Source organism: Emys orbicularis, chromosome 9, assembly GCF_028017835.1.
Source record: "Emys orbicularis isolate rEmyOrb1 chromosome 9, rEmyOrb1.hap1, whole genome shotgun sequence".
In the NCBI taxonomy this organism is placed as follows: Eukaryota; Metazoa; Chordata; order Testudines; family Emydidae; genus Emys; species Emys orbicularis.
The window spans coordinates 85,493,197-85,517,243 of NC_088691.1; the positions used below are offsets into that span (position 1 = coordinate 85,493,197).

The 24,047-nt window shown below is 40.5% G+C and overlaps 1 protein-coding gene across 1 annotated transcript in view; it reads right to left on the reverse strand.

Annotated features, from left to right (window-relative positions):
- The window catches only part of KPNA4 (karyopherin subunit alpha 4), a 56,966-nt gene extending 37,780 nt beyond the window's left edge, over positions 1 to 19,186 (reverse strand). Inside the window, exons 1-7 of the mRNA XM_065411277.1 lie at positions 19,035 to 19,186; positions 8,654 to 8,698; positions 6,536 to 6,625; positions 6,422 to 6,451; positions 6,282 to 6,334; positions 2,620 to 2,715; positions 2,343 to 2,428 (exon numbers count right to left, since the gene is read on the reverse strand). Coding sequence (XP_065267349.1) covers positions 2,343 to 2,428; positions 2,620 to 2,715; positions 6,282 to 6,334; positions 6,422 to 6,451; positions 6,536 to 6,625; positions 8,654 to 8,698; positions 19,035 to 19,103 — 469 coding nt within the window. The 5' untranslated portion in view covers positions 19,104 to 19,186. The remainder of the gene's footprint in view (positions 1 to 2,342; positions 2,429 to 2,619; positions 2,716 to 6,281; positions 6,335 to 6,421; positions 6,452 to 6,535; positions 6,626 to 8,653; positions 8,699 to 19,034) is intronic.
- Positions 19,187 to 24,047: the final 4,861 nt, after the last annotated feature.

Below are 24,047 nucleotides of genomic sequence, written 5' to 3' on the forward strand. Positions count from 1 at the left end.
TTTTGTTAGCTCTCAGCTTCCCAGACCAAGAAGTTGGCTCTAAATTTTGCTACAAAATTCATATTAAACAAACAAAAAAAAACTTTACATAAAATCCATTTTAACTTGTATTTTAAAAGCAAATCCAAGAGTTAACAGATTATGTTATTGTCAAGTGGTCACAGATTTATCACAATAAATAAGAAGCATTTTATTTCTCATATCAAAGATAAAGCAAATAAAAGATTAAATTAGAATTACCTATGCCTGTGTCAACCTAGTAATCAAGCTAACATATTAATTTCATCACTCAAACCAGACTGTAGAGTTTAAGCACAGTACTTTCCCTTATTGCAGTGGTTTTCAAACTTTTTAGGCTGTGTACCCGTTTCCAAATAACGTAATCCAGTCATTCTCAAACTTCTGTATTGGTGACCCCCAAAGCCGTCCCTAGGGTACAGCGAATCAGGGCGACCGCTCCAGGCCCCGCGGGCCAGCACGCATGGGCAGTGTGTGAACTGCTGGCTGGGGGAGGCTAGCCCCCAGCCATGCCCCTTCCACCCGAGGGAGAGCGCGCCGGGAGGGAGAGCTTGCGGCGGCGCCTCCCTAGCCCCAGGCATGCGTCGTCCCAGCCCCCTGGAGCCCAGCGGCACTGCCAAAGGAGAGCCTGGGGGGGCGGAGCCACGCCTGCCTGTTTGGGGAGGCATAACACCTCCCCTACCTGGCACCCGGTGCAGTGGATCCCAGAAGTAACTGATTTGTCACTTCCGCAGCAGGCCCTGCAACGCCCTAGGGTTGACCCTGGTGACCCCTTTCACACAGCAAGCCTCTGAGTACAACCCCCCTTATAAATTAAAAAGTTAATATTTAACTATTATAAATGCTAGAGACGAAGTGGGGTTTGGGGTGGAGGCTGACAGCTCATGATCCCCTAGGAATAACCTTGTGACCCATTGAGTGGTCATGACAGTTTGAGAACCCTTGAGTAGTCTATCGCATAGTTGGGATTGGTCCTGCTTTGAGCAGGGGGTTGGACTAGAGTACCTCCTGAAGTCTCTTCCAACCCTAATCTTCTAGGATACCCCCATCTGACATTGGGTCATAATATAGCTATGCAAACGGCCGGGGGTGGGGTGGAGGAGAGGTGGTGGTTTGTAAGGGATAACACAATACATTATCCACCATTACAGGATTTTTCTTGTGTACCCCGATGAGAGCTCATGTGTACCCCAGTTTGAAAACCACCGCCACATTAATCAAAATGTAGAATTAATTCAAATATTTAAGAATAAGGAAACCGTTTTTAATGTGGGGTTTTCACACATTAAATTTCTTGAGTGGAAAAGTTTCCCCTGCCCTTTCACACTGTTGGCAATTCAGCATCTCCAGCATTGACAGTTTATAGTGCAGTAAAATTTGATCACATTGTCTCTGGATTTCAATAATATTTTGATACTTCCTGTTCTGTTTTTTAGTTGTGTGGACTTCGGTTTTTTCCTTGTCTGTTTATAACAACCTTTTCCTTATTTACAATAGCAGATCCATGAGGAATTGGAAGAGAATAGGAAGTAAATTTGATTCAACTACAAAAACTTGCTTGAACATGGCAGTGATTCTATATTCAGATCTCAAGAAGCACGATTATTTTATTTGGCAAATTCAATACTAGAGAAGAGCCTTGTTCTCACAAGTTGACGTTCAAGTAGATTTAAAAGAAATATGTAGGGCACAGAACCATAAAACAATTTTGTTGCTTCATCTGGCAACATGGATTGGAAGTACAAAAATGCCTTCCTAACTTCAGATTCCTGAACATATGGACACCATTTTATCTAGTGTGAGATCTTGGAAGTAAATTCCCTCAGAGGAACCCTCTGGACTTGGACTGTACCTTTTGCTCCGCCTTCAAAATTAGGTAGGGAATCCCTCTTAATTGTGAAGAAAAGTAAAAAATAGCATTTGAAAACTGGAAAACCAGCAGATATTAACTCTGCTAAAATAGTGTGAGTTCCCACAAGAGATTACTCACCATCAGGAAACCCAAATGTATTTAAAATCTGAGAAAATGAAGAACAAAAGCAGATGTGTGCTTCAACTGATGCTGCTTGCCAGAGAAGGGGTAGAATTTCTGGCAGGAGACTTCCTGGGCAGGTCCTTCCGCGATGTGCCTGTGATTGACAATTCAGTTTCAACCATCCTGGCTATCATATAAAAGTACCAGTCCTACATAGTGTAGATTGGTGAGTATTTGAGGGAGAGAGATAGGGTGTAGGTGCTTTTTAAATCATCACTTGAGCCTCATATTTTTGAAGAAATTACAGTATGCACATGAAATGCATTATCATCAAAACTGATCAACTTACTAGATTGAACTACAGCCTGTGTTTGTTCAGAGGTTCCAGATGCAATGTTTGTCAAAGCCCATGCAGCTTCAAACTGTAAAGAAGGACTACAAATAAAAGTGTAAAGTTAGTTTTACTGTAATACAGAACATTTTCTATCTGAATCTAATACAGTATCTTAACATGAACACTTGCAAATGCTTGCATGAATTGTTTTGTCAAAGGATTTCTATGAAATCTTCCCAAAACAATTAACTTTTCCTACCAGTACTTTCTTTTAAAAAAGTAACACACTCACTTGTCATCTCTTTCAAGACAGTGCACTAAAATAGGTAGTATTCCAGATTTTATTAAGTCATCAATCGGTGGATTGCGATCACTGGAAAGAAGCTTCCTGTTTAGGAACAAAGGAGAAAATATGAAATTTGCAGACAAATCCCCTAAAGTCAAATAGGACTTTTAAAAATGAGAGAATGTAGCACTGCTGAAAAGTTGTGTACTTAGCTACTATTTCAGCCAATCCCACCACCTCTTCTGCTACTACTCTAAAGAGTATGACTGTTGAGTTGAACATCTGTTTTGTCCTCATAGTAAACCCATGACAGGAGTAAGTCAGTCATCCACACGTCCCTCCCCTGCATTATCTTCCCAGCTGGAGCAGAGGATAAGAGGCAAGGTATTGGCTGCCAGAACATGCTTTCTTCCCTCTTCCTCACTAAGGAGTCAGTGTGTGGGGGATACAAATTAGGGCAGTCATGCAATTAAAAAAAAATTAACCGCACAATTAAAAAAATAGAATACCATTTATTTTAATATTTTTGGATGTTGTTTTCTACATTTTAAAATATATTGATTTCAATTACAACACAGTGCAGTACTCACTTTATATTTATTTTTGATTATGAGTATTTGCACTGTAAAAAAAACCAAAAGAAATAGTATTTTTCAATTCACCTCATACAAGTACTGCAGTGCAATCTCGATCATGAAAGTTGAACTTATAAATGTAGAATTATGTACAAAAAAACCTACATTAAAAAATAAAACAAGGTAAAATTTTAGAGCCTGCAAGTCCACTCAGTCTTACTTCTTGTTCTTGTTCAGTCGCTCAAACAACTTTGTTTACATTTGCAGGAATTAATGCTGCCGGCTTCTTGTTTACAATGTCACCTGAAAGTCAGAACAGGTGTTGTAGCCGCCGTCGCAAGATATTTACGTGCCAGATGCACTAAAGATTCATATGTCCCTTCATGCTTCAACCACCATTCCCAGGGGGCATGCATCCATGCTGATGACGGGTTCTGTTCGATAACAATCCAAAGCAGGGCGGACCAACGCATGTTCATTTTCATTATCTGAGTCAGATGCCACCAGCAGAAGCTTGATTTTCTTTTTTGGTGGTTCGGGTTCTGTAGTTTCCGCATCGGAGTGATGCTCTTTTAAGACTTCTGAAAGCATGCTCTGCACCTCGCCTCTCTCAGATTCTGGAAGGCACTTCAGATTCTTAAACCTGGGGTCAAGTGCTGTAGCTATCTTTAGGAATCGCACATTGGTACCTTCTTTGCGTTTTGTCAAATAAGCAGTGAAAGTATTCTTAAAAAGAACAACATGTGCTGGGTCATCATCCGAGTCTGCTATAACATGAAACATATGGCAGAATGCAGGTTAAACGGAGCAGGGGACATACAATTCTCCTCCAAGGAGTTCAGTCAAATTTAATTAAGGCTTTTTTTTTTTTTAACGAGTGTCATCAGCATGGAAGCATGTCCTCTGGAATGGTGGCCGAAGCATGGAAGGGCATATGAATGTTTAGCATATTTGGCACCTAAATACCTTGCAATGCCGGCTACAGAAGTACCATGCAAATACCTGTTCTCATTTTCTGGTGTCCTTGTAAATAAGGAGAGGGCAGCATTATCTTCCATAAATGTAAACAAACTTGTTTGTCTTAGCGATTGGCTGAACAAGTAGGACTGAGTGGACTTGTAGGCTCTGAAGTTTAACATTGTTTTTGAGTGTAGTTATAGAACCAAAAATAAATAAATAAATAAATAAAAATCTACATTTGTAAGTTGCACTTTCACGACAAAGATTGCACTACAGTACTTGTATGAGACGAATCGAAAAATACTATTTTTTATAATTTTTAGTGAAAATATTTATAATAAGAAATAATATACACTTTGATTTCAATTACAACACAGAATACAATATGTATGAAAATTTAGAAAAACATCCAAAATATTTAATAAATTTCAATTGGTATTGTATTGTTTAACAGTGCAATTAAAACTGCGATTAATCACGATTAATTTTTTTGAGTTAATCGCGTGAGTTAACTGCGATTAATCAACAGCCCTAATACAAATGCACATGCTGCTAGGAAGGAGGGAGTACAAACCCACTTGAACTTTTACTCCTTTAACCTCCCTTTTCAACATCCATGAGGTGAGCGAAGGCCTGTAGGGAGCCCAAGTGGGACTGCTTCAGAAGAACAAAGTTTTTGGGGGGGAGAGATCAGAAGCACATTCCTTTCCTCATGTCCCAGCCCACACCAAACTGTCTCCCTAGAGGGGGACAGGGGACATGCTAGACAAGAAAGTAGCTGTGACTGACTGCTGCTGCTTCCAATCCTGAATGCTACCAGCGGCCACTGCCTTAAACTGGCAAGTAAAGCAGAGTCTGCACAGTGAAAAGATCTTAATACAACCTGGTTAGGGGCTTTGAATATTTAAAGTTTGTAAAAGCTGTGTGATGTTACTGCAGATGTATATTTATATTGCCAACTAAGAAGAAAAGCTTCCTTTTTAGGAGAGATGTAGATGGACAGACAAGGTATTAATAAGTTATCCTAGGATTGATTATGATACATACCTAGTTCCTACAAAAAGACCCAATATTCACTCTTTCAATGGCAAAATACAGCACAGTTTAGGTTTACTCAAAAACTACAACAAATTTATTTTCTGTCCTCTCAGGCAACTCATGACCCTGGCTCCAAGAATCAGTTAACTCCAATTATTTGTAACTGCTTCTGTTCAAACAATGCTCTGTCCTTGCAATGTGTTTCAGGAAATTACAGGTATATCACATCCTCCCTTCTGCTCTAAGGTGACAGAGCAGTATAAGAGAAACACCTAAATAGCTTTCATTCCTTATTATAACATTAAAAGGACCTCTGTTTGTAGGCCTTGTCTACATGCACAAGTTGTATTAAGTTAACTTAAAATTGTTTCTAAACCAATTTAATCAGTGCAAAAGACTATGTGGACTTTCTTATTTCTATTTAAACCAGTCATGTTTCAGTTTACTTCAAATACATTCCTTCTCTGGTTTAAACTGAAATAAGTGTCAATACAGCCATGCACCAGTTTAACTAAATAGGTTTTAAAAATCAAGTTAAACTGGTGCAACTTTCTCATGTAGACAAGACCTTACAGTAAACAGCTCAAAAATTGCTACTTGACTGGTTAAGAGGTTCAAAGGTATCATTAAGTTAAAGTGTCTTCAAGTATTTGCCAATTAGCCTAACTTGTTAGGAATCTGTTAGTCTTGTAATGATTTAAACCCCTTCTGAGTGAAGATCCTCTCCACCTCAGACAACTTATTTAAATTAAAGGGAAACTGTGTCCAATGACTACTTATACATATGAAATCAATTAGGATCTTTATTCAATTTATTTTGAAAGTCAGGAGTATGGCATTTACTAAAATCCTAGAGTTCACATGAATATTTATTAAGAGAATTCAACCTTAATATCTACATTATGTCAGTTTGGTTTTATAAACAAATTTTATACACAGGATATTTTATTGCAGCACTAATATTTGGTGAACTTGATCCATAGATGACATCGCCATTCTATCTACTAGTGTAAGAATTCACAATTTTCTTAATTTAATAGCACTATATAAGCTGCAAGAGTAGAAACAGCAAAGCTGAATAAACTGTGCTCTTACCTTGCAGCCTGCACTGCACTTAACTGGATACCCTGGTTGTCACTTGAAGCATTCTACAATAAAATCAATATCTTAAGAATTCAGCCATTTTACATTTGTCATTAAACCAAAAAAGTTCAGAGAAAAATAAATATTTTTACCTGAACTATTGCCTCCAATGAGGTGTTTTGCTGGGGGGTGGGAAAAACAACAACAGTTAGATATACTTTTTTTTTTAAAAGTTAAGAAAAACTTCAAACAGTGTTAATTCTTACCACTCTGAAATCACCATCTATATCTGAATCTTCACAGATATCTTCATGGGGTACATTTCTTCTCTTTAACAGGTGTTCATCTCTCTTGTTCTTTAAAGAAAAATAAATTTGCTGTGTTTTGCAGCTTTATTTTTTTTTTTCCCCGCAGAAGCTGAGATGACTTACTTTTACCCACAACTTAAAAGAAAGTATTTCACTGGTACTATTAATGCTCAGACATTCAAGCCAGGCATCGAAGTACGTGACTAAGATGAGCGCTCACCATTTATACCTTCCCGAGGAACAGGATGGCCATCTCTTGATTATTGCTACAGCTGTATAAGATTTTACTATATGTGGCATGATCTATATACAACTCATTTGTCTATATTCATCACTGAAACCACTAAATTCACTGCATTTAATTTTCTATTAACCTTAAAGCTAGTACATTTTGTCCTAAGATTTTTTTCCCTCAGAGCTCTAATGGCTTATACTCCCCCAGTCCCAACATCCAGAGTTTTACCTTCTACACCTTTTGCTTCATCTAAAATTATACTAAACTGAACACTATTTTTATTTTGTTCCAAACTTGGCACTTATTGCTCTCGCACAGAAAGAATTTGAAGACTTCCCTCCCAGCATCAAAATCTTTGTGGAAATGCTGTTCAGATTTCAGAGCAAACAAATCACTAGTCTGGTATTGCAAAATATGTCATGACTACTATGGAGCATCATGGGGATGGAGAGCCTGAAAATACAGATTCAAGTGTTGAAAAAGCAAAGCTTGGCAAATACTAGTATTCCACTTGAAAAAAGATTTAGACATCTTAAATTCATTTCCATGCTTAAGTGAAAGTTAACATACTTTCCAAACATATTCCACTATCCCAATGCTGTGTAAACATTCTGCATTTTCACAGCAGCTACTTAACAAAACAAAAATCCATGTATTTTTCAATGTATGGTTTCAAATCTCTTGCTGTCACCCACTAAAAATATTTAATAAGCCTCACTGCTTTCCTAATTTTTCCTCCATCATATATTAGCTTATTGTAGGATGCTCATACTAGTTTTAATTTTTTAATACCTGCCAACTGCAACAGGACAATTTTGTTGCCATCCTTCTTTCCTCACCATGTCCAAGTTCTAGGTTCCCTAACAGCCCTGATCGATGGGTATGATGCTTGCCAGTTCAGTACACTGGTCTCCGCCCCAAGTGGGAAGACAAAATAGTGTACACATTTCTATCACTAAAAAGTCACCCCAGCCATCTCTCCCATTGTGATTTTATTTTGCTTCATTGGCAACAATATATGTTGAAGGATTACAGCTTTTAACTCTTGCCTCCCTGTATGTTTTGGGCTACAGCTGACTGCTGATTTAATGTCAGGAATATCTTTCCTCGCTATAGAAGAGTACAGACATCTTAGGATTTTTTTGCCCTTCCCCTAAGCACTTAGTAGGCTTGACTTGATTATCTATTTGCAAGTGTTAAGGAAAAGCTATGATCCTTGGTAAGTTACAAGTAAAAAGAGTCCACTGTCATTCTTGAGAAGTATTAGGACCAAAGCTTATTCAAATCTTAAGACAAGGAGGAGTGAGGACAGGATTCCCAGTGAGTATTGGTAGAGGATGGTTTCAGCAACACAGAGATTGAAATATTCCTTAAAGCCCTAATTCTTCATGTGAGGAAGAAACCAAAATTAATTTGCCTATGTCACTGAAACCCAGTAGATGGGATGGGGCTAGTGGGAACAGCCCAGTGATTAGTGTTATTAGGGACAGAAAGCAAATAAAGGGTAATGCAGGGACTGGTCATCAGTGAGACAACATCCAAGGGGATGTTTCGACTTAAAGATCTTTGTGTAACTAGTTTAAATGAAGTTACAGTCATTCATTTATAGATAAACAACTAATGTGCATTTTTAGTTCCTGACTTGGTAGCATCTGCTTTGAAGCTTCCCTCCCCACAGACCCTGAAAAGACAAATAAAATTTGACAACATCCTTTTAAATGGTCTATAAAAAAGTAAGCACTATGATTGTCTTTGCCTCAGACACAAAAAACTTCTGTAATTTCTACTCAAATGCCTGAGACATAGAAGTTATATTTAGTAAAAACACTAATCGATCTTACCTTTCTTAACTCCACGACAACTTCATTTCGTTGTCTTCTCATAGTCTGAAAAGTTTAAGATAAAATAATTACAGCATACTCCCAATCTGGACCAAGTCATTGTGATGTGATTTAACGTGCTTTGGCAGCTTTCTAAATATTTTACTTTTAGAAGACATCTTTAATTAATTTTTTTTAATGTAAATAGAGACCAAGTAACTACTTTCGATTCATCAGTATGGGATTTTATTTTGAAATATAAAACTAGCATTAAATACAGATATATCTCTGTTTCTATTACTTAATACAATAACTACATTATTTGTGCAGTATAATATCTGCTCAACACTTGCATAAATTTCCTCAGTCCTATTTGTCCAAAATACAAACTAATAAAGGGACTATCCCACAACAGGGAAAGTACATGGAAACAAGGGAATAAATTATGTAAGGGGGGAAAGTGAGGGGAATAAATTGTTTATATCAGAAAACATTGTAACAATAAAAACCCATTCTTATAAATATCATTACATGCCAATAAAGAATATGATAATTTTGTACAGAGCCTTTTAATTTATTTCACAATTTTCCAGATAGAACCGTATAGCCCTTTCTGGGTTTGGGTTTTCAGAATACGTTTATTTCAGAGTTAACTGGACTAGTTGTATTAAAATATTCTAATGTTAAGTTACACTAGTGAAAACTGGTGTACCGCTTGTAATTATTCACCAGTACTCAGAGAGGCACTTAAAGATTAACAGTAGTTCTTGGGACAAAAAGACTGATGTAACACAGGGAAATAAATAGCTCTGTTTAAATCAGAGACTATATCTACACTATGAGCACTACAGAAGCACAATTATGGCGCTGTAGTGCAGACATTTGTTTCAGTAAGGGAAGGGGTTTTTCCATTGCTGTAGTAAATCCACCTCCTTGAGAGGTGGTAGCTAGTTCAATGAAAGAACTCTTCCAATCGACCTAGCAGTGTTTATATCAGGGCATAGGACAGCTTAACTACATATCTCAGAGCTGTGAACTTTTTATACCCTTGAGTGACATAGCTATGTTTTAGAGTAGACCAGGCCTGAGCTTTAATTTCTTTGGTTATGCCATGAATACAGCACCTGGTAATTTCTCAGGAACAATACTTACAAATAATTGTATATAATTACAAAATGGTGTGCTTGACACTTTTCTGATTTACCAATGGCATTAAATAACAGACATTTGAAAGTTTAAGTGGCAAACGGAATCACTCAAATGTCAGGCAATGCAAATGTTAAAGTTGTGTTAACCTCAACTATCCTCTTGTGCATATGCATTATGATGCAATTTTAATTATAGTATTGATACTATAATTCAACACCTTGAACATACCTTGGATGGTACACTGTGAATGAGACAAAAATTCTACTTAACTTTCTACTAATCTCTGCTTCACTCACTGTACATTGTCCAGCCTGTGCAGAGTGTTCAAACCTACTTTGTTACTGATTTCACAGCTGTGTAAGTCCATCAATTCAGTGGATCTATTTCTAGTTTATATTATGGAAATGGCAAATAAAATTTGATCCATACTTAACTATCTAAAGGACTGTACTATGTTTTTTTTATTATGTACACCTTCACTATACAGATACTATTATATCTGTAGAATGTCTGCCTTGTTGAATATATAGATTGGCAGATGATTGTGTAATTAAAATACTAGCATACACACAGAGGTAAAAGTGAAGGTTGTGCAGGCAACCTCAGCATTAGCTTTTCCTGACCAGAATGCTTCACTTTGCAACCTTAATGATTTATCAAGATTTTAGTAAAGTAAAAATAGAGATTTTTAAAAAGAAAAACAAATTTTGTAATATAGATCTATTTATTAGACAGAAGTAGAATGTTCTTTCCTGATACATACTTGGCTGAGGCCAGGGCTCCTGCAGACCAGGAATAGCTTGAGTGCATGCAAAGGCTTCAAAGGAGCCTGCATCATTCAATACGTATTTGTGAATGTGTCAGATTTTTCCAGATGTTTAAAGTAAAAATTCAAAATTTCACACACTTGTGCATAAACAGATATTAGCATGGGAGATTATTAAGTAGTTTGGTTATTAAATTACTGCACACACGAACAGTTTCGAATAAATGGCATTGACAAATATTCAATTTAGAAAAAACATTTGTCTGAAAATGGTTTACTGTTACATTACAAATACAACTAAAATTACTGTAATAGAATGATTAGAGATATTATTTTCAGTTTGTTTACTTTGAGCACTTATCAGTACTTTGTGTGTAGTCAGTTTCACCACATTTCCTGATTAGTCAATTCCTTGTTTGTTTGGAACTTTTGCACAGTCACAGGGGAGAGAAACATTTGAAAATAGAAAATGTGATTGTAAAATTACAGAAATTGGCAGGATAATCTAGGTGCTAATGCAGTACCTGAAAATACTTGTAACTCTTCATTTCATGTTGAATGTCACTTTAACTATAGCTATTACATATTATTTTATAAGATCTAACAAAAATGACAACATATCAGTTTTTGTTTCTTTCTGTAATGAGATCTCAAGTTGTTTCTTAACAATTTGTTTCTACAGTGAATTAGAAAAGGAGAATTGAGAACTGTTTTAAATGAGAGAATTGAATGAAGAAAGAATGGTTGACTTGTTCAAGAAGCTGAAGACTTCCAAGCACAAGAACTGAGTGGAAAAGGAGAAGGAAACTGTTGGGAGTAAGGCTTATGCAGAGCAGAGGAATTGCCAAAGCTTTAAAAACAAGGACTCGAAGTTTAAACGTGACAGATACAGGTGATCATGGTTTGTATTCCTGTAAAAGTAATATGTTTCACTATAATGTAAAACTATTTCAGAAGAGCTGGGTAGGACACATGGCATTCAGTTTGTCACCTGTTACTGCTACAGAATGACTTTTCCTTTTTGGCCAGCCAGATGAACAAAACAATGGGGAAGAAAAAAATCACAACACTATTTCCTTCCCATTCCAAGACAAAATAATCAAGATCTCTTTGGCCTTTGGATGATTCTTTCATTGCCTGTGGACCAATTCAGAATGAGGCATGCAATGAGATGCAAAAGCAAAATCATACCTAATGCAATTAAACCATTTGTTCTATTCTCTGCTTCAACTCTCATAGTTAAGTATGTTACAAAATGTTGCTTTTTAAAAAAAAGATTTTACAAGGAGGTAGAACACAGGAAAGTTATTTTACATATTTGTGTCCAAGAAACGAACACTGATAAGAGTGTAACAGACATCGGACACAGGATTCAGAAACTATAATGGCTTAATGTATCAAAAACACAGCAGAAGACCCTATGTAACACAGTTGCATCACCCAGGACAACTGGACAAGAGCCACAGTCTATAAGTACACTGTGTCCTACAACATAAAAGCACCATAGTTTAGGAACAGCAAGTAGGCAGTATATATTTAGAAAGCTTTAAACATATAATATAATAGGGCAATCAATTAAAAACAAGGATTTTTATTCTGAAGTTACTAAAATAACTGAATAGTAAACCCATTTGTATAGCTTGGATTTATAGTCAAGGTAAAGCCTACAAAAATGCAATGCCCTATACAAACAGGCCAACAGTAATATCTGATCTTTAACACTACCAGTACACTGAAAAAGGTTGCTAATTTCAGGAATATATACGTATTTTTCTAGTAGAGCTGGAGTTATTTAATAAGCTTTTCTCAGCTATTTCACATGACATTAAATTGTAAAGAGAACCAAACGGAACTGTCTAAAGCATACTGCAAATAGAGTAAAAGAAGGTGACACCTCAATGCGTTTTGAGAACATGAAGTGACAACTTTATTGGACATCTAATACTACTGATAAATTAGCATATGGAAACAATAGTTAGAATTCCCTAACAATACCTAGTAAGCGGAAAGACAAGAAACAACTGTCAGTTTGACAAAGAATTTGGGTTTCTCTTCTACATCTGAACTGGTGACAAATTATTACAACACACAGGATGAGATAAAGAACTAAAATTATAATTACCCATTTACAGGCTTTTATTGGAATATATGCACAATAGTTGCGAATCAAATAAATGTAAGTGATAGCTGATTAAAACTTAGAAAATATATACAGTGTTTAATAGTTTGTAACAGTTTTAATTCAAAATTTTTTATTGGCATGACAGGATACACAGGCATTGATAAAAGTTTCTCTTACAAATACGAGCATTTGTTAAACTGATACTAGCACTAAATGCAGGTGTCGTTGTCTGGTAGTACATCTCAAGCTATAGCTTTCAAACATGCCCATCACTATGGTATCTAGGTGCCAAATTCCTCCCTGATTTGCAGATGTACACCTTCTGTGATATTAGTATTACTCTGCTCTCCTGCACCTATATTACTTCTGTTGGAAAGCCAAGACTATACAAGTGATCTCTGGCAGAAGTAGTGCAGCAGAATTTGAGTTCAGGAAATTGGAGGCCAGATCCTCCTTAGAGTCACTTTATGCCACACCATTGACAAATTACAGACCTAAAGAAGGCATAATTGAGGGAAGGGGGCAACCTTATTTCATGCTGATCCTCAGCAACTATGGCTAATGGAATTTAAGCTAAATTATGGGACTGACCCAATTCAGAACACGAAAGCCATCTTTGTAGTCCCTTCCTTAACTGTGTGCTTCTAGGCTGCAGCACAGGATCTGGGATCGAAAGTTCAATCTCCAATTTGGGGAACATATTTAATTTATTGCATATTCTTACATATTAGTAAGAAGCAAACAGACATGTTAAAAGGAAAGAAATGTGCCTCAGATTGTTCCCTGATGCCTGCTCCAAATCCAGGATTCAGAGTTTCCCCATCCCTGGCATCTGCCTCCTACAGACTTTTGCCTGCACTCGCTGTAGCTTACTCAAGACTAATGTCACTCTGAGGGTGTGCTATGATGGACAATCCCCTACTTATCCTCTTGTAATTAGCCAGTTTTCCCCCCTCAGCCTCAGATATCAGTATTTCATGGGCAAATTATTTATCTGTGTTCAAGATGCTGCTGTCTATCCAGAGATAAGGAAGGCAAATAAAAAAAGCACCATGAGTACTTGCACTGACAAATCTTACAGCAGGAACACTGGAGAGGCAACGGTGGCACCACTAGATCACACCTCACAGCCATGTTCAGACAGCATGATACCAACACTGATGCCTGACAATTTAAGAGGGTCTTAAACAAAGGCCCCACAATCTTGCCCATTTGATAAGAGCTCCAGCTGTCATTTAACAAGCTAAATACCAATCAAGATCCCATAGGCAGGTGACTATACCATTCTGGGGTCTTCTTGACAAGAGGTCAGGGAAATTTCCATCCTTACTCTAGACCAGCGGTTTCAAAACAACACAAAGTCTCCCTATGATCTCATTGGGACTGTTAATAGTTACAATTCCCCTCTACGTGCATAATAATAAATTAGGTCCTACAAACTAACCAAAGCAATGCTACATTGCAGGAAGAATAGTATCTTTATCCAGAGTTGGATATTATCATGACAATTCCAACACTGGCTTACTGTCACCAACTTGGAGTAAGACCCAATATGTAGTTTCAAGAAATACGGGGCTGTACACTGTAGGAGTATCCTCTACAAAGGAAGAATTATGAAGGGTCTAAATAGCTCATCCAATACCACCAATAGGAGAGAGGAACTTAAAGCTTTGTTTGGATCTAACCAGTTTCTTACTGAAAGACTCTCAGGTCTTGTCTACAGTCAGTCTGAAACAGTTTAATGCTATTGTGGACAGTGGACTCTCCAATAACAGCACAAATAGCTCAAACTTTTCTATTACCTACGTTATTATTGTCCCTCAGTAAACCACTGACTTTCAAAATTTTCCACAAACCACCAATTCTGGAAACTGCCACAGTTGCTTAGAGAGCAATGCAACTGTGCTAGCACAGAGTGGGACAAAACTGCAGGGGTTCAAAACATGAATCAACAGAGCTAGCATGGAGACATTGAACTATTTGTACTTAACCTGGTTCTAGACCACTGATTTAATCCTTTAGGGAATACACAGCCTCAAAATTGTATTAGTGGGGCAAGATCCAATGTTTGGTTTCAAGGCTTACAGAGCTACATCCAGAAGAAGTGCCAGAAATAGAATAGGCTGGTATTTCATCTATACTCACAGTAAATGGAAAAGCAGCTCACCTCTCTGACTCAAAGAAAGCATAAAAGAAAAAAAGAAAAAAATAACAGGCATATGACCCATGCTTCCAGTACAAAAGGCAGGATGACAAGAGTAAGGAAGAAGCTTATGTACTGGTCTTACCCGGCTGTCCATTTCATTCCTGGCAGATGGACATACACAGTATTTTATATATAGTTTTGTTAACACGGCTATGGAGAAAAAAGATCAGTGTGATAAAGCTGGCTTTTCTGTGAAGGCTGACTTCTTCGTGTAATTTTAAATATTGTCTGCACTGATCCAACTTAACATTTAATAAGCTTTTTCAAGATTTAGGAATTATCGATTTGTTATACTTTGTACAGTACCAGGGCCGGCTCTAGGATTTTTGCCGCCCCAAGCAAAAACAATTTTGGCCGCCCCCCCCCCCCGGTTTTTTAATTACCCCCGGCCCCGCCTCAACTCCGCCCCTTCCCCAAATCCCCAGCCCTGCCTCCTCCCCCCAGGCTCTCAAACCTGGGAGGGAGAGCACCGGCGCGCGAAACAACTGTTTCGCACGCTGCGGCCGCTCGGGATCTCCCCCTCCCTCCCAGGTTTGAGAGCCTGGGAGGGAGGGGGAGACTCTGAGTGGCCGTGGCGCGGGCCACTCCCTCTCAAGCCTGGGAGGGAGGGCGAGTAGCAGCGCGCGAGCGGCAGCGGAGGTGAGCTAGGGCGGCCGGGGCACATTTTTAGGGGCGGCATTCTGGCGCCGGCCATGCCGCCCCTAAAAATGTGCTGCCCCAAGCACCAGCTTGTTTTGCTGGTGCCTAGAGCCGGCCCTGTACAGTATTCTATTATATATGGCTAATACTGAGACAGTATGCACAAGTGAGAGCTAATATGCTATGACCTCTTTCAGTGGACTGATTTTGAGAAGAGAGATCATAATGACATTGAAAGCAGACTGACTGGAGGAAACAAGCAGGCATAAGTAAAAAGTGCAAATATGCATTTTAGACACTTTCTGAACAATAACAGTGTCATGCATTACTCCTTACAGTCACCAGAACTTCAGCTGAATATGTAAACTGCACGCTTTGAAGCAACATACATGCATGCATGCTTGTGTACGAAGGACTTTATGAAAGTTTACAAAATACAAATAAAAACCTAGTGCCAACTAATTTTCTGTAGTACTGTACTTGAAGTTCATAGGTATATGCAGCACATGGTTGTGTAACGTATGTACACATGTAAGCATGTGAATTAGATATTTTAAAGTTTTCTTTTATTGTCTATCTAAAACACAAAAATGCTATAAATAAGAAGCCTGTAACTTAAAACTTTCCAATTAAATACAGTCTAAAGTTACTGGGGATTAACAACTGTACCAATGTGTGACTCTGAACAGAACAAAAGCACAAACTTTTGAAACTGAATCACAAATAATCTTTATTCTCTACTCTTTCCACCACTACATCCTGAATGCTACTTATTCTTTAGTGGTCTCTACACCTACCTATTAATCTGGCATTCACTGAAACAAATGCAAAAGGTAATTGTGCAATCTGCACAAAACTTTTGGATGTCTTTTTTTGGGTGTTCTACTATGGGACAGAAGACAGACTGAAATTTTGTAATAAAGAAACTAATGGATAAACAGCTAACTTTAGCAGGGGACTACAGTATTGGAATAATCAAATAATCATTTCTGATATGAAGAGATGTTTTTCTGCTAAAAACAATGCAATATTAAATTTGCATTATGAACTAGGTCAAAAAATCATCATCAACAGTTGTTAAAGTTGACTAAATGCAGCCATTACCAACATTTCATGCTGTAATGAAAAAATGTGATATATAAACAGTTAATAAATAAGAATGATAGTCACAAGCCTGAGCTATTGTATGAAAAATGATCATCCACAGTAGTTATTTTAAGTACTGAGCATATGTTCCAAGATTTGTTAGAGATGTCAGTCTCTAAAATTTAACAAGACTTAACAGCTTAACAATGTTTTCATTTTGCACAAGACTAATTTAATAGTAGATAAAAAAAACTCCACCACACTAATGGCACACAGTCTACCTGAAATTAATAATTTTAAAATGATTTTTAAACTCTGTACAGTATTACACATATCACTAAGTCCCCCTGCCAATTTTTGTGGTTTTACAAATTTTCCTATTTTAAAATGTTTCTCTCTCAAAGAAGAAAAACAGTGTTAAATTACCTATAAAATGCCAAAAATAAACAAGTTAGGAGAAATATTTTCCTCTAAATGCTTTCAATAACAGAAATCTTACTGGTTACTTGAAACAAATATAGGTAAAAAGTTTTCCAACAAGAAGGTGATCTTTAAATTGATGTGTCTCTAAGATTTAATCAAGAATTAAAACTAGACAGGCTATCACATTCTATTTCTGTGTATTATCCAAATTATAAAGGCCTATGATTTTGTGGGAAGGATTCAGGATTAACATATGTACAGTATAACTTTAGAGAATCAACATTAAGATGCAATGTTTAGGCATCAGAAATAGTAGTGATTTAAGAGAACTCTGAATTATACTTTTTCATACTAAATATACAGAAGAGAATGAAACGCATGTGGTTTGTTTGTTTTAAATAAAAACCTTCACAATAACACTTCTGGAATTATAATACAGCTTTTTTTTTTTTTTTTTTTTTTTTAAGTATTTGGAGAGCAACCAGTGAACACCTCATTGGGGAAGGTACTTTCTACACAAAGACAGCAGAACCCCATTTTCTGAACCCTTTAATATTAAACTAATCATTTATTCCCTGAATGCTTTACACTCAATTATTTCATTATTTGACATCCCCAAACATTTCAGGTAAACAAAAAAGTAAAAAATTATATTGGCATATCTCACGGAGTTCAAAACCTAGACATTATTGGATCCTACCTCCTATAGTCCTACCCATGCCTTTGTGTTATCTCAACATTAGATTATACTATGCTCTACCATACGTTGATCCCATTCAGAAAGTTAGAGCAGAGAACACATGCCCACTTAAGTGGTGTTTCATGCAGATAACATTATGGCAGTGTTCTGGCATCTTAACTGGCTCCCAATAGTTTCTGTGTGGAGTTCATAAAGCATTCTCTATTAAAATCAGCTCCTTGAAGAAACCCTGAATTGCTTAGGAGTGGCTTACTTGACTAATTGTCTCTGTCCCACATGATATTGATGCAGCAGCTCCCACAGCTTAAACAAGGATCACCAATGGCAGGACACTTTCCAATAAGGGTCTTCATTGGCCTTCACTACCCAAACTGGGAAAAGCCATATCCTGAATTTGTTAGCCAAACTGTAAATCAGAACTGCTTTCATCACTATCTGGGAAGGGAGTGGATTGATGGGTTGATATCCAGATAGTACTTGACACAAATCATAACAGTGCCAAACCAACTTGAGGTTGTACAAGATATATTTTACTGTACTTTAACTGTTTCCATAGTGCTGTAGCTGCACCTGTGTTAGGGCAATGAGCAGTTTATAAATAATATTTTGCATTTTAACTATGCATTACCCTGTAGATACTAAACAAATACATTAAATATTGAAACAACTCGGCTGCTGTGCTGGCTGAAGCCTTCCCTCAGGTATATCGCATATTGACAAGGCGCAGTAAAATAAAGTACGTGAAGCCTGAAGCAAAGACCTAACACGGGAACTAGGAAGAGCTAAGAGTCAGTGGAACTCCCTCCGTGTCAACGGCTACCAGCTTCTTAAAGAGAGAAGGACGAGAAAGGTGTCCCGTCCCCTCCCCCAATAGCCACACACCCTTCAGCACCCGCCCCGTTCCTCTCCCTGGTGTACAGCAAAGGGAGACACCCAGGGAAGGGAAATGCCGAAAGGCATTAACTCCCCTGTCAGCGCAGACACTCCCCACTCCGGGCAGCCACCCTCAGCCCCACAGCTGTCCGGGTGAGGAGGGGAAGACAGCCCGTTCCCGGCTGGGGAAGCGAAGGGCTCAGCCCGTCCGCGCTCACCCCACCTCAGTAGCTTCCCTTCCCTCGTGAGGAGAAAGGGGAAGACACTCCCTCCCCTCCTCAGCCGGCAGTGCAGGCCTCAGCCCCAGAGCAGGCCCTCGGCTGATGCAGCAGCAGGGAGGCGGTGGTGCCGGGCGCGGGATTAGGAGAGACGCCAGAGCACAGCGGCCCAGTCCCGCCGCCATGCCCGGCCCCTCCCGCAGGGCGCTGTGGGAACTACCTCCAGGTCGCGGCCTTTGTTCTTGAAGTTCTTCAGCCGTTGGTTATCCAGTTTCTCGTTGTCGGCCATGGCGGGAGAGAAGGAGCGCGGCCTCCTCCCGGGCCTGCCGGGATCCCCTGCCCGGCGCCGCCGCCTCGCTCACTCACACTCCCTTCCCGTCCGCGCTGCGGCCTGCGCCAGTAGGCCGCCGCTGCCACTGCCGCCTCCGCACTTCCTGGCTTCCTTCCGGCCGCTCGCTAGCTTCGGCTGCCTGGGCGGCGAAATGTGCCGGTAACCAGCAAAGGGACAGAGCCGAGGGGGGAGGGAAGAGGAGAGGGGAGGGGAAAGGAGGAGGTAGCCTCGATCTAGCCGGCCGAGGCGACGCCCACCCCTACCGGCCGCGCCCTCTGATTGGCTGTGGAGGCACGGGCCGGCGGCGAATGGGAGAGAAGAACTTGGAGGGAGGGAGCTGAGTGGGGGGAGGGGAGGATAGGGAACTCAGGGAAGGAGGGAGCGGTGGAAGAAGAGCGGTTGTGAGGAGTCGGGGACGGGACGGGACAGGGCGCTCGATGTGGGGAGCGAGGCGGAGACCCGTAGGGGGAAGGCACCGAGGGCGAAAAGGGAGAGAGAGCGAGTGCTTATTTCACAGCAGCCGGCGGGGGTCCCCCCTAAGCCAGACAGCCATTTTGGGCCCCAGTTTTTTAGGGGGGGGCAACGGGGTGCCCTTCTCCTCTAGCTGCTGCTTCCGTTGTGAACACAGCTAAAAGTCAACAACATCATCATCATCCTTCCCGCCCCACTCGGCTCCTGTGCGCGTATCTTGGGAGCTGCGAAGGCTTCTCCCTCTGTCTCTAGCCTGTGGGGCAAGAGACTGTGCGGCACCCGCAGCTGAGGGGGAGGAGGCACATAAGCGGTTAGTAGCTGCTGGGTTTTTATTATTATTAACTGTTGCAAAACTTTTCACGATGTTTTTAAAATAATCACAGAACAAAACTGTGTATTTTGCTTATTCTAGCCCTGCGTTCATGCAGAAACCAGGACTTGGGGATGACAGGGTACTGGGGCTCTCAGCTTTCACTGTTTCTTATTTTTTCCCAACTCTGAGTCACTTCCTCTACCTCCATCCAACTCCCCTTTACCCTCCATCAAATTTGCACCTCCCCGTCCACCTCCTTCAGTCACAGTGGGATTAGTTTGAGACAGAAGTGAACAGTAGCTTCTTTGGAATCAGTGGATACCCTACGTAATGTTGGGTGACTAGAGCTAGGAAATAATGTTAAATCTCTTAGCAGGTTTTCAGTGTGTGTAACCTTTATAATGTAGTGTGAAAAGTGAACTAAATCTTCGGCAAAAATGGAGCAGACCTGAATCCTTCAGTTTGGAACAGAAACTGGCTTGAAAGTCTCTGAGGCTAAGTCTACATTACAGATCAGAAATGGGATTCCCATTTCCCATACACACATTTGCACATTTTCATGTGAGCTAGCATGCTAAAAGTAGCAGTGAAACCTTAGTGGAGTGGCACCACAGGCTAGTCGCCCTGAATACAAACGCACCTGAACCCCATGGTTACATGCTCAGAGTGGCTGGCCTGTGCTGCCACTGCCCCAGCTATGCAACTAGTTTTAGAGTGGTAGGGTAGCTCCAGTGAGAACTAGTGCAGGTATGTCTACTCAAAATGGGAATCAGACCACAAGGTTGTAGTGCAGATATACAGAGTTATTCCCAACTATGGCCTCTCTTCCTCAGGATAGACAGACAGCAGGGAAGTAAATTGAGGGTAGATCACACTAGTTAATTCTATAGCACAGACATGTCTACACTGCAGGTGTAAAGTGTGATTGAGCATGGGCATACCCATGCTAGCTTTAGCTAGCAGAGCTAACACTAGCAGTTTAGATATAGTGGCATAGTTTTCAACACAGGCTAGCAACAAGAGTGCTGGGTATGTACGCTGGTTGCTATTTCATGCTGAAGCCTGTGCCGCTACTTCTACACTACTCTTGTTATCTGTGCTAGTTAGATTAAAGCTAGGGAATAAGAGTGGAGGGCTGGGGCCCTTGCTATAATATCCTCAGGGCTTAAATTCAGCCGGAGTTGTCAGGAGCAGAAGGTGAGCAGCAGTGGGCACAGAACTTCTGCATTAGTAAGGCCACATTCCTGAAGCTGCATGAGGAACTCTCTCCAGCCTTTAAACAGCAGGAAATGAGGAGGAGAGGGACCATACCAGTCCACAAGAAGGATGCTATTGTCCTCTGGAAGCTAGCTACCCAAGATCATCAGATCTGTGGCTAATCCATTCAGTATTGGCAAGTCAACTAGATTCTGTAGCGATGAATTTGTCAAACAATTATTACTTTGGTTCATCCGCAGGTGGCGAAGGTGGGCAGTGCCCATAAAAAAACTGCAAGCTTTCAGTAAATCGGCTTCCTGAACTGGGGTGGGATCATCAATGGCACATGGGTCCATTATCTGCCTCTCCACTTCCATGGTTCACATGAGTATATAAACAGAAAAGTCTATTATTCATTCATTATGCAGGACGTGGTGGACCATAGAGGGAGACTAATGGATACCTACGTTGGCTGCACTGGCACAGTGTGCAAAAACAGGTTATTCTGGAGATGTGGTCTATTTCAATATGGACAAGCAAGTAGTTTGTTCCCAAGAAATAATGATACCAAGAGGGTGTCTGTCCCCCGCCCCATTACTATTTTGGAAGAATCAGCCTATCCTCTGCTTCCTTAGAACATGAAGGCCTACCCCGATTTGCAAACACCTGGGAAAATAAGGTTTAACTAAACACTGAATAGGTGTAGGATAGTCATAGAATGGGCCTTCAGTTTACTGAAAGCAAGATGGTATGTGCACAGAACTGTTTGGATAAAGTGTGTCTAATACAATTCCATTTAATAATATTCTCCATAAGAATAATAGAGATTGGTCATTAGCTGGTAAACCACCACCCCCTTAAAGTACAATATCCTCCATAACAATAATAGAAAATAGTGGCATGCATCTTTCCAGGCTGCAATAATCAATCCTCCACTGTGTCCATGCTGGGCTGTTCTGCTTCTTGGGTCTCATCTTCAAAATAGGTCCCGTTACCGCAGGCTAAGCTTGGACTGGCTAGGTGCAAAAGCTGGCTCCTATTGCTTCAATTTGCTTTTCTCTGACTCTGTACAACCCTGCCTGGATCCCTAAAAACATCCAGTATGAAATCAGGGTCTGTATTTGGGGTCCTGCTAATTATGTGATCCATCTTGGCATAGTATGAGTACATTCTTGGGAAATTACTGTACTGGTAATTTGATCTTCCGGTAGAGCATCTTAATTCCTCTAATTTTTCTCCCAGTGCCGAGGTTCTATTCACTGGATTCCCTGTTCGGTCAGCCAGTTTGAAATATCATGGCATTTCAGTTTTTGCTCCCAAAATCATGGTCTCTACTAACATTGCACCACAGATCCACCAGTACCCTGGTGTTGTCTTCTAGCTAGCTGGTATTACACAGAAACAATGTTTTCTTGGGGGGCTGTTCTCAGAAAAACAGAGCTCTGTGCCCGAGATGGAGGAGTACAATTACCGGTACTGGAAACCGCATATCAATGTAAGAAATGAATGCTGAGTAGCCCTATAAGCAGAGGTAGGTGACTTCTGGTCAGGAAACAGGTAATATATAGATGGCAAGAAAAGTCCACAGGGTGTGGGGCCTGCAGATCCTGGGGGAAGGCAATGGAGGATTGGTGACCTGGATTATTGTGTCACAGTGCTAGCCAGCTTCCACACTACAGTTAGGTGGAGTAGGTCAAGTTAGCATGGGGTGGGCAAACTTTTTGGCCTGAGGGCCACATCTGGGTAAGAAAATTGTAAGGCGGGTCATGAATGCCTGGTGATGGAGGGGGACTCTATAGGGTAGCATGGGGGGGCTCTATAAGGGATGTTACTGAGGTGGGGGAAAAGAGGGCTCATGGGGTGTGGCGCGGAGGGTCTCTACAGGGGCGGTACCAGGGACTCCTAGGGGCCCTGCTGGCAGGCACTGCCATGGGTGGAGGCACCCTAGCTGGGACGGGTGCAGCCCCTGGGCAATTTCCAGGCTCTCATAGCCATAGGAGATCAGGAGGGGATTGGGTGCACTGCTGTGTGTGTGTGTGTGTGAGGGGGGCTGCCGTGTAGGGGTGCAGTTCCATTCCCAGAAACAGCGTGGTGAAGTTGCGCCTGCCCAGTTTGGCTCTGCATGCCAGAAGATGGTGCTCATCAAGGGAATTGCAAGTCGGGCTGGGGAGCGCCAGGCGGGCAGAGCAGGGCAAGCCAAGCCATGCTCCCCGGCAGGAGCTCAAGTGCCGGATAAAAACGTCTGACAGGCCAGAAGTGGCCAGCGGGCCATAGTTTGCCCACCCCTGAGTTAGAAGCTGTTGAGGGAAGTTCATTTGAGGTCTGCACTATTCACTAAGTCACGCCAGCCAACTCAAGTTACTAGTGCTAGCAGACTTAAGTGATGGTTTTTGTATCAGGAGTCCAGGACAGATTTGAAATTTGATTCTCTGTTCACTAGGGAGATAATGTTGAGCAGTGGTGGGCAACCTGCGGCCTGCAGGGACATGCTGGTCGCCGCTTCCTGCAGCTCCCATGGGCCGGGAACGACAAACCATGGCCACTGGGATCTGCGGGCGGCTGTGCAAATGTAAACAAAATGTCTGGCAGCCCACCAGCGGATTACCCTGATGGGCCACAGGTTGCCCATCACTGATGTAGAGAGTACAGCACTGGGATGATGGGCTCATAAGAACCTGTGTTGTTAACTAGATAGGTATTTGCATTTTGTATGAGTTGGAGCTTTTTCAAAGTAAGTGGTGTTTATTCCTACATAGAAATAGTTGTACTAATCACGTTTAACAGTCACAAATGTGCGGATGACTCTGGCCACATCATTGATCAATAAAATGGCCAGCGAGTGCTGTTGAATCACACTTAAAGGAGATGTTTTCCTTTCATGACTATTAACAGATTAGAGAGAAAATATTTTTATTTCGTTT